At 44.0% G+C, this 16,471-nt stretch overlaps 1 protein-coding gene across 4 annotated transcripts in view; it reads left to right on the forward strand.

The window, feature by feature from the left end:
- vwa8 (von Willebrand factor A domain containing 8) overlaps positions 1–16,471 on the forward strand; it is a 481,708-nt gene that overhangs the window by 338,122 nt on the left and 127,115 nt on the right. For all 4 annotated transcript variants that reach the window (XM_072260839.1, XM_072260838.1, XM_072260837.1 and 1 more), the window contains exons 33-37: positions 8,766–8,875; positions 9,455–9,609; positions 10,664–10,865; positions 11,825–11,906; positions 14,974–15,178. In XM_072260839.1, the coding sequence (XP_072116940.1) occupies positions 8,766–8,875; positions 9,455–9,609; positions 10,664–10,865; positions 11,825–11,906; positions 14,974–15,178 (754 nt within the window). The remainder of the gene's footprint in view (positions 1–8,765; positions 8,876–9,454; positions 9,610–10,663; positions 10,866–11,824; positions 11,907–14,973; positions 15,179–16,471) is intronic.

Raw genomic sequence — 16,471 nt, forward strand, 5'->3', positions numbered from 1 at the left:
CTTGAGTTGCTGGACTGTTCCCTTCCCTTCCCCTTCCTTCTGTAACCCTCACCTGCTACCTTTGCCTGGAGCCTTGCCTGCAACCTCGCCTGCGTCCTCGCCTGTATCACTGTCAAGTTCTACCGCCGGAACAAGACCAGAGCCTTGCTATGTCTAGATAAGTAACTGTCTTTCATTGATTGGAACTGTCTCTTTGTGTCCACGCCTTCGCTAGATAGGTCCGGCCATTTGCTGCTACCTTGTGTTGGGAACCATCCCTTTGTGCCCTCGCCTCCACTGGGTAGGTCCGGCCGTTTGCCACTACATTGTGTGGCGATCTGTCTCTCAGTGTTCTGTGTACTAGTCCCGGCCCTATGTCCTCCTCCCTAGGAGGGGTCCTGATTCTGTGTAGAGTCCCAGCCCCAGGTCCTGTTCCCAAGGAGGGGTCCCGGCTTTGTGTTCCATGTTCCTGTCTCCCTCGACCAAGGCTCTGCGTTCCTGTTCTCCCTCGACCAAGGCTCTGCATTCCTGTTCTCCCTCGACCAAGGCTCTGCGTTCCTGTTCTCCCTCGACCAAGGCTCTGCGTTCCTGTTCTCCCTCGACCAAGCTTCTGCGTTCCTGTTCTCCCTCGACCAAGGCTCTGCGTTCCTGTTCTCTCAAGATCAAGGCTCTACATTCTGTCTCCCTCGACCAAGTCAAGGCTTCGTGTTCTCTTCCTGTCCATGTGTCTTGCCCAGCCCAGTGCTGGAGTTCCCTCATCCTGTCCAAGTCAAGGCTTTGTGTTCTCGTCCTGTCCATGTACCTCATCCTGAGCAGGAGTTCCATATCCTGTTCTGCAGCCACGTCCTGTCCTTGCCAAGATCCCAGTCCCGAGTCCTAGCCTAGACCTGGGTTCCGGTTCCGAGTCCGGACCCAGGTTCCGAGTCCCAACCAAGACCCAGGTTCTGGGTCCTTGTCCAGGCTCTGGTTCCAAGTTCCATGTCACTAGTCCAGGCTCCTTGTTCCTAGTTCCTTGTTCGGGTTCCATGTTTCTTGTCCATATCCTTGCCCAGGCCCTGCATCCTAGTCTCGTCCAGGGCCTATGTCAATGTCCAGTGTCCTTTCTTCCTCACTTCCCTTGCTTGCTTAACTCTAGTCCTAGTTCTGTTCCTAGTATTTCAGCGTCTGTATCTTGCATTTGGGTCCACCACCAGCGCCCCCCTTATGACAAACTACTCAGGTCAGGCTAACTGGTCTGTAATTTCCTCTCTGCTGCCTTCCTCCTTTCTTAAAGAGTGGAGTGACATTTGCAATTTTCCAGTCCACTGGCTCCATGCCAAAGGCCAATGATTTTGAAAGATCATTGCTAATGGCTCCACAATCTCTACCGCTATCTCTTTCAGAACCCGAGGGTGCTGTTCATCTGGTCTGGGTGACCTATGTACCCTTAGGTCTTTCAGCTTTTTGAGCACTTTTTCCCTTGTGATAGTAACTGCATTAACTTCTCTTCCATCACACACTACAACATCTGGTACACTGGTAGCGTCTTTCACAGTGAAGTCTGATGCAGAATACTCATTTAGTTCATCTGCCATCTCTTGTCTCCCGTTATTATTTCTCCAGCCTCAATTTCTAGCGGTCCTATATCCACTCTTTTATTTTTTACATACTTGAAAAAGCTTTTACTATCCACTTTGATAGCTTGCTTTTGTTTTTCATCTTTTCCCTTCTAATGATTCTTTTAGTTGCTTTCTGTAGGTTTTTTAAACCTTCCCAGTCCTCTACCCTACTGCTAATTTTTGCTTTGTTATATGCCCTCTTTTTTTGTTTTTACATTAGTTTTATCGCCTCTGGTTCATTACATAACACCCAGTCCAGTATAGCTGTCCCCTAGTAGGCTCAATGACAAACTGCTCTAAAAAGCCATCTCATAGGCGTTCAACATACTCACTCTTGAGATCTGTTACCAACCTGATTTTTCAAATTGACCTGCATGTAAAATCTCCCATTACTATCATAACATTGACCTTTTGACATGCCTTTTCTATTTCCTTTTGTAATCTGTGGTCCACGTCCCAGCTACTGTTGCGAAGCCTGTATATAACTGCCATCAGGGTCCTCTTACCAAAGGGTCCAATTTCTTTGTAATTGCATCAATATCTAGTGCCCAGGATAGATCTTCAGAGATGTTGACATTCAGGAGCTTGAAACAGCTCACCTATTCTACTGCTGATCCCTTGATGAGGACTGGTGTATATTCCCTCGACTTCACAATCAATTCCTTGGTCTAACCGACTTTGAGCACAAGGTTCCTGTTGTGACACCACTGACCTATTTTACTCCTGTACACCTTCTCATCACCAATCTGCGATTCTGCCAATAATTGTGTCATTGGTAAATTTATAGATGGTGTTTGAGCTGTGCCTAGCCAGAAAGTCATAGATGTAGAAAGAGCAGAGCATTGGGCTAAGCGCCCATCCTTAAGGTGCGTCAATGTTGATTGTCAGCAAGGAGAAGATGTTATTTCTGATCCGCACGCACTGTGGTCTCCTGATGAGGAAGTCAAGGATCCAGTTGCAGTGGGAAGTACAGAGGCCCAGGTTTTGGAGCTTGTTGATTAGAACTGAGGGTATGATGGTGTTGAATGCTGAGGCATGTTCAATAAACAGCAGCCTGACGTAGGCTTTGCTGTTGTCCAGGTGATCCAAGGCCAAGTAAAGAGCCAGTTAGATTTCATCTGCTGTAGATCTATTGTGGCAATAAGCAAATTGCAGCAGGTTCATGTCCTTGCTTAGGCAGGAGTTGATTCAGGTCATGACCAACCCCTCAAAGTGCTTCATCTCATAGTACTGTAGGTCTGAGTGCAACTGCATGATAGTCATTGAGGCAGCTCACCCTGCTGTTCGTGATTGTTGTCCTTTTGAAGCAGCTGGGAACCTCCAATTGCAACAGTGAGAGATTGAAGATGTCCTTGAAAACTTCTGTCAGTTGGTTGGCACCGGTTTTCAGTGCCCCTCTTGACAGATGTTCTGACATCGGCATCTGAGACAGAGATCACAGAGTCACCAGATGTTTCAGGGGTTCACACAGGTGTTGTTTTATTCTCTCTTTCAATGTGTGCACAAAAGTGAATCACCACAGTCATTTAGATTAGATTATGAGGACACGCAGTCCTCTTTTATTGTCATTTAGTAATGCATGCATTAAGAAATGATACAATATTCCTCCGGTGTGATATCACAAAACACAGGACAGACCAAGACTGAAAAGCTGACAGAAACTACATAATTATAACACATAGTTACAACAGTGCAACAATACCATAACTTGATGAAGAACAGGCCATGGCACAGCAAAAAAGTTCAAAGTCTCTCGGAAGTCCCACATCTCACGCAGACGGGAGAAGGAAGAAAACTCTCCCTGCCATGCCTGACCACAGTCCAACCCCGAGTTGTCCAAAAACTTCGAGCCTCTGACCAGCCCTCCGACACCGAGTACTAAGCACCATCTCTATCCGAACGATTCGACCTCAATCTCAGTCAAAGCCGGGGATTTTGGGGCCTTCCCTCCGGAGATTCTCGATCGCACAGTAGCAGCGGCAGTGAACCGGGCATTTCAGAAGTTTCTCCAGGTGTTCCTCTGTGCTTCTCACGTCTGTCTCCATCAATGATGTTAAGTTTTGCCTTGTAGGAAGTAATGGCCTGCAAACCCTGCCAGAGCTGATGTGCATACAATTCCATCTCTAACTTCAAACAAAATAGTTTTTTCACTCTTAAAATAGCCTTCCTCGGGTTGTATCTGGTCTTGTATAGTTCTGGATCACTGGTCTTGAACGCCACAGATTTCCTGCCCTTCGTCTCTTTCACCAATCAACTTCCCAGCTCTTCACTTCACTTCACTCGACCCCACTCCCGGTTTCACCACTTACCACCTTGTACTTCTTCCTCCCCTCCACCCACCTTCTTGCTCTGACTTCTCATCTTTTTTTTCCAGTCCCAGTGAAGGGCCTCGGCCTGAACCGTCCACTGTTTAATTTTCCATAGGTACTCCCTGGCCTGCTGAGTTCCTCCAGCATTTTGTGTGTATTGTCAAGAGTAAAAGGATAACGAGGGAGAGAGTGGAACTGAAGGATAAAGATGTGAACACTTGCTTGGATGTGGAGAATGTGAGTGAGGTACTTAATGAGAATTTTGCTTCAGTATTTACCAAAGAAAAGGATATGGAGGACTAGGAGATTAGTGCTGAGTATATTAACACATTAGGGCATTTAGAGGTCAAGGAGGAGGAAGTGTTGGGCCTCCTAAGGAGTATTAAGGTGAATAAGTCTCCAGGGCCTGATGGGATTTACCCCAGGTTATTGAAGGAGACAAGAGACAAGATTGCTAGGCCCTTGACCAGTATCTTCATGTTCTCCCTAGCCGCAGGTGAGGTCCCAGAGGACTGTTGTACCTCTGTTGATGGTGAGGACCTACAAGTACCTGGGGGTGCACCTGGATGACAGCTTAGAGTGCAGCACCAACACAGAGGCTCTGTACAAGAATGGCCTAAGCTGCCTCTACTTCCTGAGGAGACTGAGGTCCTGTAGAGTATGCAGGCCTCTCCTTCATGTGTTCTACCAGTGCGTTGCCCCTAGTACAGTCTTCTATGTGGTGGTGTGCTGCAGAAATAGCATCAATATTGGTGATGCCATCAGGCTCAGTAAACTGATTAGAAAGGCTGGCTCTGTTATAGGAGTCAAACTGGACATACTGGAGGCTGTGGTAGAACAAAGGATCCTACAGAAAATCCTGGCAATTCTGGAAAATGTTTCTCACCCTCTGCATAAAAGCACTTTCAGTAATAGACTAAGATAACTGCACTGCTCCAAAGAGCACTATATGAGGTCATTCTTACTCTCGGCCATTAGGCTCTTTAATGTGTCAACCTATAGCCGGGGAAGTGAGGGCAAAAGGAGAAGGAGGAAGAACCGTGACACAGCAGCACCAAACCCAGAACAGAATTTCCCTTGCAGCCGCTGTGGCCGGGCCTGCCTGTCCTGTATTGGCCTCGTCAGCCACCAGTGAGCCTGCAGAAGACGTGGGCAGCCCCCTTCCTAAATCTTCATTCAGGAAGCCAAGCCATGACGATGATGATGTTGATGATGATGATGATGACGACCCTCCCTCCTGTTAGACTGTTTGAGATAACTTATTTTTTATCCTTTCTTACTTCTCTTCTAACATTTGTATATCTATGCACTTGTAATGCTGCAGTGACACTGTAATTTCCTTTGGGATTATCTATCTGTTTAAGAAGGGAACAAGGAAAAACCCTGAAAACTATAGACTGGTGAGTCTCATGTCAGTTGTAGGGAAATTGCTGGAAAAAATTCTTAGGGGTAGGATATGTGAGCATTTGGAAATCCATGGCCTAACTAGGAGAGCCAGCATGGCTATATGTATGGCAGTTGTGTCTTACCAACTTGATTGATTTTTTTGACAAGGTGATGAGAGAGATTGATGAAGATAGAGCAATAGATGTTATCTACATGGATTTTAGTAAGGTGTTTCACCTCATGGGAGTCTAATCCAGAAGATTAAGATGTATGGGGCTCATGGTGAATTGGCTGTTTGGATTCAAACTGGCTTGCATATAGAAGACAAGGTAGTGGTTGAAGAGACTTATTCGAGCTGGAGGTCTGTAATTGGTGGGTATTCCACAGGTATCTGTGCTGGGATCTCTGCTATTTGTGACCTGAATGACTATAGACCAGTTGCAGATATGGACTGAGAAATGGCAGATAGAATTTAACCCAGATAAATGTGGAGTGTTGCACCTCGGTAGGGCAAATGCAAGGCAACAGTACACTGTTCAAGGCAAGATCCTTAAAGTGTCACTGAGCCGAGTGATCTTGGGATCCTTGAAAATGGCTACACAGATCGATAAGGTGGTTAAGAAAGTTTATGGTATTTGTTGTTGAGTGGCTCGCCAAGTTGGCTTGTTAGCCTGCAGACGTTTCATTACCCAGCTAGGCAACATCATCAGTACAACTTCGAATGAAATGTTGGTGATTAACATTGTTCGTCTTTTATGAGTCCTGTGAGTAGTCTGTTTGTGTGTGTGTGTGTTGGGTATATGTGCCATTTCTATTGGTTAGTGATTATATAATCTGCAATTGGTTCGTTAAAATCTGATTAGATGATAATTGTTGTTCGGGCTGTGTTAGTCGACTATTATGCAGGATTAATGGCTTCCTCATTGATTGACACGTGTAATCAGGTGTGAATTGGCTCTTTGCTCTGGACTGACGACTTGATGCTGAAGTGGGATGTAAACTGATTTCATTTCAACATCCTTGTTGATAGAATTCTGTGTCGAGAACAAAGCCTCTTAAGGCAACGTCCACACTAGACCAGATAAATCTATAACTGAAGCTTTTCTCTTCGTTTTGATCCTCCGCCCACACTGAAACGGCGTTTTCCTACCCCGAAAACTGAGCTTTTCTAAAACACTCTCCAGAGTGTGTAAATCTGAAAACGTCAGTTGGGTGGTGTAGTGTGTACGGGGTAACCGGAGCGTTTTCAAAAAAAAGTCATGACACGCCGGAACAGATGGTGGCGGCATTTCATTGTTTTCTTGAACGCAACCTTCAACACCACAACAACAATGGCAGATGGCTTCATGCGTGTTGTTTACTTTATTGCCTATGTTAATAGCTGCTTTTTCCAGTGGAGGTTTTCTTTGTATTCCTGGAAGACATGGTTGAAAACTTTCTTTTGCTGTTGTAGGTACTCCAGTTTTTGATCAATGGAAAAAGCACGATGCGCCATGGAAACAGAAATAGTATACCATTTCCTCTTTGCTTGTTTCCCGTAGATGTGTCCTGTGCGTGCCCAGTAGGAGGAGATTTGCCCAAATCCTGTTTTAATGTGGACGGAGGTATTTTCAAAAACGCCTGGTGTGGATGCCCATCGTTTTACGCGAAACTGGCGTTTTCAAAGTTATCCAGTCCAGTGTGGAGGTAGCCTAAGAACTCTCGGGCTTGTCGTTGACAGGCTTGGCCTAGGATAGTGACACTGGTCCAGTCGAATTGATGTGCTTCGCTGACACAATATATAGATAGAAGGGAAAGTTGATCATGACGGTTTACAGCTAGATGGTGTTCATGTCCCCTTGTTGATAGCTTCCTACCAATCTGTCCAACATAATGCTAGCTGCAGTTGGCACTGATGATGTTGCCTAGCTGGGTAACGAAATGTTACAAATCTTTAACAACTTCTTAAAGCTTATGGTATGCTTGCTTTTATTAGTGAAGGCATTGTTCAAAAGTCAGAAGGTTGTGTTGCAGTGTTATAGGCCACATCTGGAGCATTGCACACAGTTCTGGTCACCCCACTATAGGAAGGATGTTGAGGCTTTGGAGAGGGTGCAGAAGAGGTTTAGCAGGATCTGCCTGGTTTAGAGGGCATGGGCTGTCACAAGAGGCTGGACAAACTTGGGTTGTTTTGTCTGGAGCATCAGTGCTGAGGGGAGATCTGATAGAGGTTTATAATATTGTGAGAGGCATTGATAGAGTAGACAGGGACTATCTGTTCCCCAGGATTGAAGTGTCTTATACCAAAAGGAAGGTGAGAGCGTGGTAGGTTCAAGGGGGATGTGAGGGATGTTTTTTACTTAGAGTCAATGATTGCCTGGTATGGTGGTAGAGCCAAATACATTAGAATTTAAGAGACGTTTAGATAGGCACATGGATGTGAGGAAGATGGAGGGATGTAGACATGATGTAGGCAGAACGGATTAGTGTTTGAGTGTTTTTGATATGCTTTTTAGCTGGTTCGGCATAAAATTGTGAGCCAAATGGCATGTTCCTTTGCTGTACCATACTGTGTTCCATGTTCTATGATTAAGCCCAATTAAATTCAAGTAGATCTGTTGATAGATGGCAAAACCTTTTTTTTTTTTGCAGACTTAGAAGTGAAATTGGAGTTAAAAACAGAAAACTAAAGGAATGGGAGAATGGAGAATTGAGAATTTTGATCTAAATTATAGTTTTTGCATTTGACAGCAATTCTAACTGGAAGAAACATTGCCCTGCTTTAAATTCAATAAAATGCCCTCCAGGAATCAATCTAGTTTATAAATGACATCAGTATCATCAGTAAACTAAGAACTCCTAAGTTGGCTACTATAGTTCCATGCCGAAAATTCAGAAAGCAAAAAATTGTCAATATCAAAAATCTGATACAAAAGCAAAAAGAATATGCTGGGAATATTCAGCAACCTATGCAGCATCTGTGGAGAGGCGAGCAGTTGAAGGAACAGTGACCTAAAAAATCAACCCTTCTTCTGTCTCTATAGATGCTGCTTGGTTTGTTGAAAATTTTCAACACATTCTGATCTAAGTTTCAGTTTCATTTATTTATCCCTTGTGCATTAAAACAGACAGTGAAATGTGTCATTTGTGTTTACTGCCAACACAACCCAAGGATGTGCTGAGGGCAGCCCACAAATGTCGCCACACATTCCAGCACGGACATAGCATGGCTGTAGTGTTCAGCAGAACGACTCAAGCAACAACAACAAAAACAACACAACAGCAACAAGAGTAAAACAACACTCTCAAAATGCTGGAGAAGCTCAGCAGGCCAGGCAGCATCTATAGAAAAGAGTAATCAGTCGATGTTTCAGGCCGAGACCCTTAAAAGCCCCTTTTCTCCCTGTCACTTACCCACCCACCCACTCACACACACTGATGGATTGTCACTTGTATCCAAAATCATGTTTTCACTCAATTATCTATTAACAAGTTGTTTCTCATTACTTTTCAGGAAGTTCCTCCTGACAAAGCCAATGCACATTGGCTATGACTTGTCAGGAGTTTGTGAGCTGCATGCAATAAATGAGGAGCCAGTCCACACAGGATTTGGGATCTCTACAGGTATGTAGATGACCATTATCTTATGTATTAACTCCCATGATTTAACATGACCATATAATTCCCACTTCAGCCTGTATCAGATCAAGCCTACTTCAGATCACTCTGTTTCTGTTCAGACTGCCTCCAATAACTTTTATGTCTTCATTTTTATATTTAAATTTACACTTAAAGAGGCAAAAGGCTGTTCCAGCCTCTTTGCACACACTCATGGAATAGCACAACTGAGAAGAATGATGACAAACAATGTGAAAGTTGATGCAGAATATTTATAACTTGCTTGAGGCTGTACATCATCCAAAATTCCCATTTTAATAATGAAGTGGCTGTTATTATCCTGTTAATGTTGTCAAGTGTTGTCTAAATGTATGCAGCAGAATCTCACCAAATGAAACTAGCCCCTTGGAATATTTTTGCACATAAATGTACAGGCAGAAGCAATCACGATTTCATTTTTTATTCAAACCTCATTCCTAAGTAGTCTCATCCTGTTGCTGCTGTTTGAGTGAAAATGGTATTTATTCTGTATGTTTAATGAATGTCTTGAAGTACTAATGAAGAGTTGTCATCCTTTGATTTTAGCCCTGGAGCTCCTAAACCCCTGTACAGTATCAAAGGAAGAATTATCCCCAGTGAACCTCAGTGCAGCTCTGGGACAGAAGATTGCTTCTCCAAATCGGATTCTGTCGGATGAAAACAGCTTTGCATCTATAGTTGTTGGATTTCCAGATCTGATGGTAAAGCACAAATCAAAGGAATAGGGTTCAGTTCACATTAGAGGTTATTCACATCAGTTAGCACCTGAAATTAAAGGGGGTTGCTTTTCAGTTTACTTGATTTGGAACTGATGGTATGGATCAGTGAATTGCTTTTCATTTCTACTTCACATGCAGAATAACCTTGAAATCAAGTGTATCAGGGGTTACTGTTTTTATCAATATTTTGTACCAAACATCATTGCATTTTTGACAATTTAAACTCCTCCTCCATCATCCTATCCGGATGCATCACAATCTGGTATTACAATTGCTCTGCCAAGACCATAAGAAATTGCAGAGAAATTCCAGTGACTTCATTTATACTTCCCACTGCCTCAGAAAAGTTGCCAATGTAATCAAGGACCCTCTACCCTGGTCTTTCCCTCTTCTCCCCCGACTCCTTCCATGAAGCAGAATATAGAAAAACTTAAGAGCTCTTACCACCAGGCTCAAGGACCTTGAACAGGGCTCTTGTATGATAAATGTGAACTTTTGTCTCCCATTGTACCCCATTGTGGCCCTTGCACTTTATTTGTCTGACACTTTCTCTGTAGCTGTAACATTACAATGCATTCTCTTTTTTCTTTTACCACCTCAATTTAGTTATGTATGTTTCTTAGACACGAGAATAATAAACCAATACCACAAATAGGCCAGATGACACAAGAATAGCAGGTTTCCTCCACAATTGTATTAGTGAACCAGACAGGTTTTTACAGCAATCCTGTTGTTTCCAATTTATTCTTTCACAAGGTGGGTATTTGAGTACTATTGGAGATGGCAAGCACACTCAGTCCATCTCGACTGGGCTCTTAATCAGTGTAGAAGCAAATTATCCTTCCTAGTCAAGTTACTCCCGTAGAAATTATCCTTCACCTAAGAAGGATCACGAGAAGAAGGTGGTTCATAAGATCTCCAAAGAAGAGTCACAGAGATAACAAGAGTATCTTGTTAGGCTTCTTCCTTTTATGATTTATTAATCCCTTTGTCAATTAATTCATGGGTTATACTTAATTAAAATGTGTCTCTGCAGTCTCCCAATGAAGTGTACACATGGAAAAGAAAAGCTCAACTGGACAGAACTTTTGGTGGTTCCTCAACAGAAAAGCTCTTCTACGGGAGTAACTTGACTAGGAATGTTAAACAGACCAACTGTGTAACCCTGACTGGGACCAGCCAGGTGATTCGAGCTGTTGCAGCCACAGATGTGCCTCTAAATGAAATCTACCTACAAGGTGGGTGTAGCACTGATATTCTCTTTACAGTCAATTCCATAGAGTTGTAGAGCAGAGTCTTTACAGCTATGGTTCTTCAAACTGTCAACCCTCAATGGTTTTCTCAAGGATCCCAGCACCATTGTCTGGGAAAGTGGAATAGCTTTCTCAAGTGTACTAAAGACAGCCAGCTCTGCATTTCTGTAATCTTCCATGAATTCTCCAGTAAATGAAAACTAAAAAAAAGCTCAGTTATAGGAAATCTGAAATAAAACAGAAAATGCTACAAACACTCAGCAGCTCAGGCAGCATCTGTGCAAGGAGAAACAGTTTAAATTTCGGGTCCCGTATTTAGCAGTATTGAGAAAGAGAGAAAACAGATCAATTTTCAGAAGATGAGGGAAGAGTGGATGAAACAATGGGAATATCACCAATGGGTGAGGCCAAATGACTTAATGTATCAGTTAGAAACACATTGTACATAACTGCAGGTGCTGAATGTCATATAATCAGATTAAATCATTTGGTCCTACCAGCAAGATAATATCTTTGTTCTACACAGCTGTTCCCCACCTTCACTACATTATTCCCATTGTGTGATTATCTCTCCCTTTCACCATCTTCCATCTACCAAATGTCCTCTTATTTTTTTTCTCTCACCATTTGTTTATTAGTTAATACATTGAAAAGTAAGGTCAGGACCCTGAAGCTATCGGACAGATAATCTTTCGTACACAGAGAGTGGATACCTGGGACTTGCTACCAGGAGTGGTGGTGGAGGCAGATACAATAGAAGTGTTAAGAGGTTTTTATATAGGCATATAAGTATGTAGAGAATGGAGGGAAATGGACTGTATACAAGCAGAAGGGATTAGGCATCTTCAGCTTAATTAATTCAGCACAACATAATGAGCCAAAGTACTTTTCCTGTGCTGCACTGTTCTATATTCTATGTACTCATTTATTTTCCTTTCTGATAGATGTGAAACCTCCAGATACCACAGTGTTCTTAGAAGTAACTGATCTAAACACCAAGAAAATTAAATATGTTCCCATTCCCAGGTAAGCAAATTATGAAATGGGATACTAAATAATATGGGTCATTCTGCCAAGGAGTTTATCTTCCTAGTCCTTAATTCCATTTTACATGTCTTGCATGCCCAACAAAAATATACTATTTGTTTTGAAATTTTAATTTGATCCCCCAGCCTCATACTTCAAGGAGAGGATCCCAAATTACCAATACCTCTTTTAATGAATATCACTGCTGTTTGACCAAATTCACACAATAAAGACAATTATTCTACTCATGGTTATTTCAGATAGAAACATAAAAGCGATGGATGGAAAGCCTTCCTAATGATGTTTCCACTTTCAGGACTATGAAGAAGTCATCAATAAAGCAAATGGAGAAGATCAGGAATAACTTCTCTGTCCAGAGAACCAAAGAGAAGAGCAACACAAATTTAAGAGGAAGTTAGATAGGGAGAAAGGAACAGGGGTGTGGGAATTGGATTGAAGAAAGTGTGCTGGTAGAAATCTTGAGCAACACACACAAAATGCTGGAAGAACTCACCAGGTCAAACAGCATCCATGGGAGTGAACAAACAGCTGATGTTTCAGGCCGAGAACGTTCTTCAGGAAAAGGGTCTCACCCGAAATGTCGACTTGTTTGTTCATGCCCATAGATGCTGCTTGACCTGCTGAGTTCTTCCAACATATTGTGTGTTTTGCACAGGATTTCCAGTATCTGCAGAATTTCTTCCATTTCTGGTAGAATTCTTGATTAGAACATGAACGTTTACCTTGAAAACTTTGAATATAGAACAGGAACATGCTCTGCAGCCCATGATGTCAATGTCAAACTCAATGCCAAATTAAGCTAAACCCCTTCTACCTACAAATGATTCATAGCCATCTACTTACACATTCATGTCTCTATCTAAAAGCCTCTTAAACACCACTATTGCTCCATCACTTTCCCTGGCAGTCCATTCCAGGCACTTACCACTCTCTAATGTGTAAAAAAAAAACTTGCCTTGCACATCTCTATTAAATATCCCCCTCTCATCTTACTATGTGCATACATCTACTGATGCCTCTGGACACATCTTCAGCGATGCTCCTGGAATCATCGGGTGTTTCGGGTCTTTCAACATCATACAGTCTCCTCCAGGTGACCCAGCCAGGGCTGATCAGACCCCAGCTTGTGTCCAGATGGCTGGCTACTTATGACTCCATGGCTCCCCTCTTTTGAGTCACTGTCATCTTGAGGCCCTCTCTGCTGCATCGGTGGTACTGCGAATGGCTCTCCTCTTCCTCTCTCCCTTGATGCCCAAATTGCTGAAGGCTGTGGCTAAAGAACGGGCTGTGAATCCCCTACAACCAACCTCCACTGGGAGACACCTCGCTCTCCATCCAGCCTGCTGACAGTTGCTGACCAGTCCTGCGTACTTGGAGAGCTTCCTTTCAAAGGCCTCTTCCAAGCGATCTTCCCATGGGACTGCCAGCTCCAGCAGCACCACTTGCTTAATAGACTCAGACAAAAGGACAATGTCTGGTCGCAGGATGGTGGCTGCGATATGGTCGGAGAACTTCAGCTGCCGTTCGAGGTCCACCAACAGCTGCCAGTCCTGTGCAGAGGTCAGGATCCCTGCAGATATTCTTTTGGCGGGTATTGGCTGCTCCCCAGCTCTGACAAAGGCAATGGTCTGCTTGGAGGGTCGGGACCGCTTCGCCCACTCAACTGCTGCGCTGATGGCTTCAGTGATGGTCTTCAGGACTTGATCATGTTTCCATTGGTACCGTCCATATCTTCTAATACTTGACATTTCTACCCAGGGAGAAGGATTCTGACTATTGACCTTGCCTCGGATAGAATGAATGATTTCTGTGTTTGAACACAGCGTAGCACAAGAACAGGGTCTTCGTGTGGCAAACTATTTAAATTAGAAGTGAAATGCCCAACTAAACTAATCCCTTCTGCTTACACATTGTCCATTTCTACATATTTATGTGTCTATCTAAGAACCTTTTGAACAACTTAGCATAAATGCCTCCACCACCACTCCAGACAGACCATTCCAGGTACCCACCACTCTCTGTGTAAACAAAAACACAAACAAACAAACAAACAAACAAACACTTACCCGACTCATTGCCCTTAAAGTTAACTCACTTCACCTTAAATGCATGCCCTCTGATATTTGACATTTTAACCCTGGGAAAACAATGCCAGCTGTCTATTCTATTTATGCCTCTTATAATCTTATAATCTTTGATTAGATCTCCCTTCAGTCTCAGCCGCTGCAGAGAAAACGACTGAAGATTGGCTGACCACTCCTTATACTATAAGCTCTCTAATCCAGACAGTATCTTGGTAAGCCTCTTCTGCACCCTCTCCAAAGCCTCGACATCCTTCCTATTTATAATGGGGTGACAGAACTGGATAAAATACTCCAGATACGGCCTAACTAGAGATTTATAAAGCTGAAACATACCTTCCCAACTGTCGAACTCAGGCGGGTGACTAACAAAGGAAAGCATGGAGTACGGCTTCTGTATCACACTATCAATCTCTGTGGCCATTTTCAGGGAGCTATGAATTTGGGCCCCTAGATTCCCCTGCTCAGCAACATTATTAAGGGTCTCCTTACACCTGATTTTCCAAAGTGCAACACTTTGCATTTAGCCCAATTAGATTACATCAGCTATTTCTCCACCCATTTATGCAACTGATCTATATCTGCTGTATCCTTTAGCAGTCTTCTACATTATCCATATTGCTTACAAACACATTTTCATCCAGGTTGTTTCTAAATCACAAACAGCAGAGGTTGTGCATCCAATGTAACTGATTCCCAGGATGCCCATTTGTAAAGTTGTCTTCTACATCTGTCAGGCTTGAGCTGGTGTAGAAATGTTATAGCAACACACATCAAAGTTGCTGGTGAACGCAGCAAGCCAGGCAGCATCTCTGCCTGGCCTGCTGCGTTCACCAGCAACTTTGATGTGTGTTGCTTGAATTACCAGAATCTGCAGAATTCCTGTTGTTTGCGTAGAAATGTTATATGTGGTTTGGATCCAGGCTGGCTACAATGACACACCTGTGCACTTCTCTTTTCTGCAGGGCTGTCTCCGTCTCTCCGTATACTCAGTGGCTGTCTCAGATCTCAGATACAGAAGTCCTAATAGCACCCATGGGAACTGGAGGAGTGGTGTCAGTGGATTTGGGAGGGCATGTCCGACTTTGGGAGACCGGATTCCACCATCTACAGCGTTCCTTGCTGGAGTGGAGGAACATGATTGGACAACAGGATGGGCGACCAATACAGGTATCGAATACACAATAAGGAACAACACTTTCCCTATCTTTAAAGAAATTAAAATTTGCTTTTATATAGCACCTTTCTAAAACTGAGAGCACCAAAAATACCTTATAGCCAAGAAAAAGATGTGTTTAATTATGTGCAAGCAACACACATCAAAGTTGCTGGTGAACGCAGCAGGCCAGGCAACATCTCTAGGAAGAGGTACAGTTGACGTTTCCGGCCGAGACCCTTCGTCAGGACTAACTGAAAGATGAGCTAGTAAGAGATTTGAAAGTGGGAGGGGGAGGGGGAGATCCAAAATGATGGGAGAAGACAGGAGGGGGAGGGATGGAGCCAACAGCTGGACAGGTGATTAGCAAAAGGGATACGAGAGGATCATGGGACGAGGGAGAAAGAAAAGGCGGGGGGAGCCCAGGGGATGGGCAAGGGGTATAGTGAGAGGGACAGAGGGAGAAAAAGGAGAGAGAGAAAAAGAATGTGTGTATATAAGTAAATAACGGATGGGGTATGAGGGGGAGGTGGGGCATTAGCGGAAGTTTGAGAAGTCGTTGTTCATGCCATCAGGTTGGAGGCTACCCAGACAGAATATAAGGTGTTGTTCCTCCAACCTGAGTGTGGCTTTATCTTGACAGTAGAGGAGGCCGTGGATAGACATATCAGAAAGGGAATGGGACGTGGAATTAAAATGTGCGGCCACTGGAAGATCCTGCTTTCTCTGGCGGACAGAGCGTAGGTGTTCAGCGAAATGATCTCCCAGTCTGCGTCGGGTCTCGCCAATGTATAGAAGGCCACATCGGCAGCACCGGGTGCAGTATATCACCGCAGCCGACTCACAGGTGAAGTGTCGCCTGACCTGGAAGGACTGTCTGGGGCCCTAAATGGTGGTGAGGGAGGAAGTGTAAGGGCATGTGTAGTACTTGTTCCACTTTCAAGGATAAGTTCCAGGAAGGAGATCGGTGGGGAGGGATGGGAGGGACGATTGGACAAGGGAGTTGCGTAGGGAGCGATCCCTGCAGAAAGCAAAGAGAAGGGGGGGGAGGGAAAGATGTGCTTAGTGGTGGGATCCCATTGGAGGTGGCAGAAGTTACGGAGAATAATATGTTGGACTGAAGGCTGGTGGGGTGGTAGGGGAGGACAAGGGGAACCCTATTCCTGGTGGGGTGGCGGGAGGATGGAGTGAGAGCAGATGTGCGTGAAATGGGGGAGATGCGTTTGAGAGCAGAGTTGATGGTGGAGGAAAGGAAGCCCCTTTCTTTAAAAAAGGAGCTATGTTTTAAGAAGCATGAGAGCCAATTT

Source organism: Mobula birostris, chromosome 6, assembly GCF_030028105.1.
Source record: "Mobula birostris isolate sMobBir1 chromosome 6, sMobBir1.hap1, whole genome shotgun sequence".
NCBI classification, from domain to species: Eukaryota; Metazoa; Chordata; class Chondrichthyes; order Myliobatiformes; family Myliobatidae; genus Mobula; species Mobula birostris.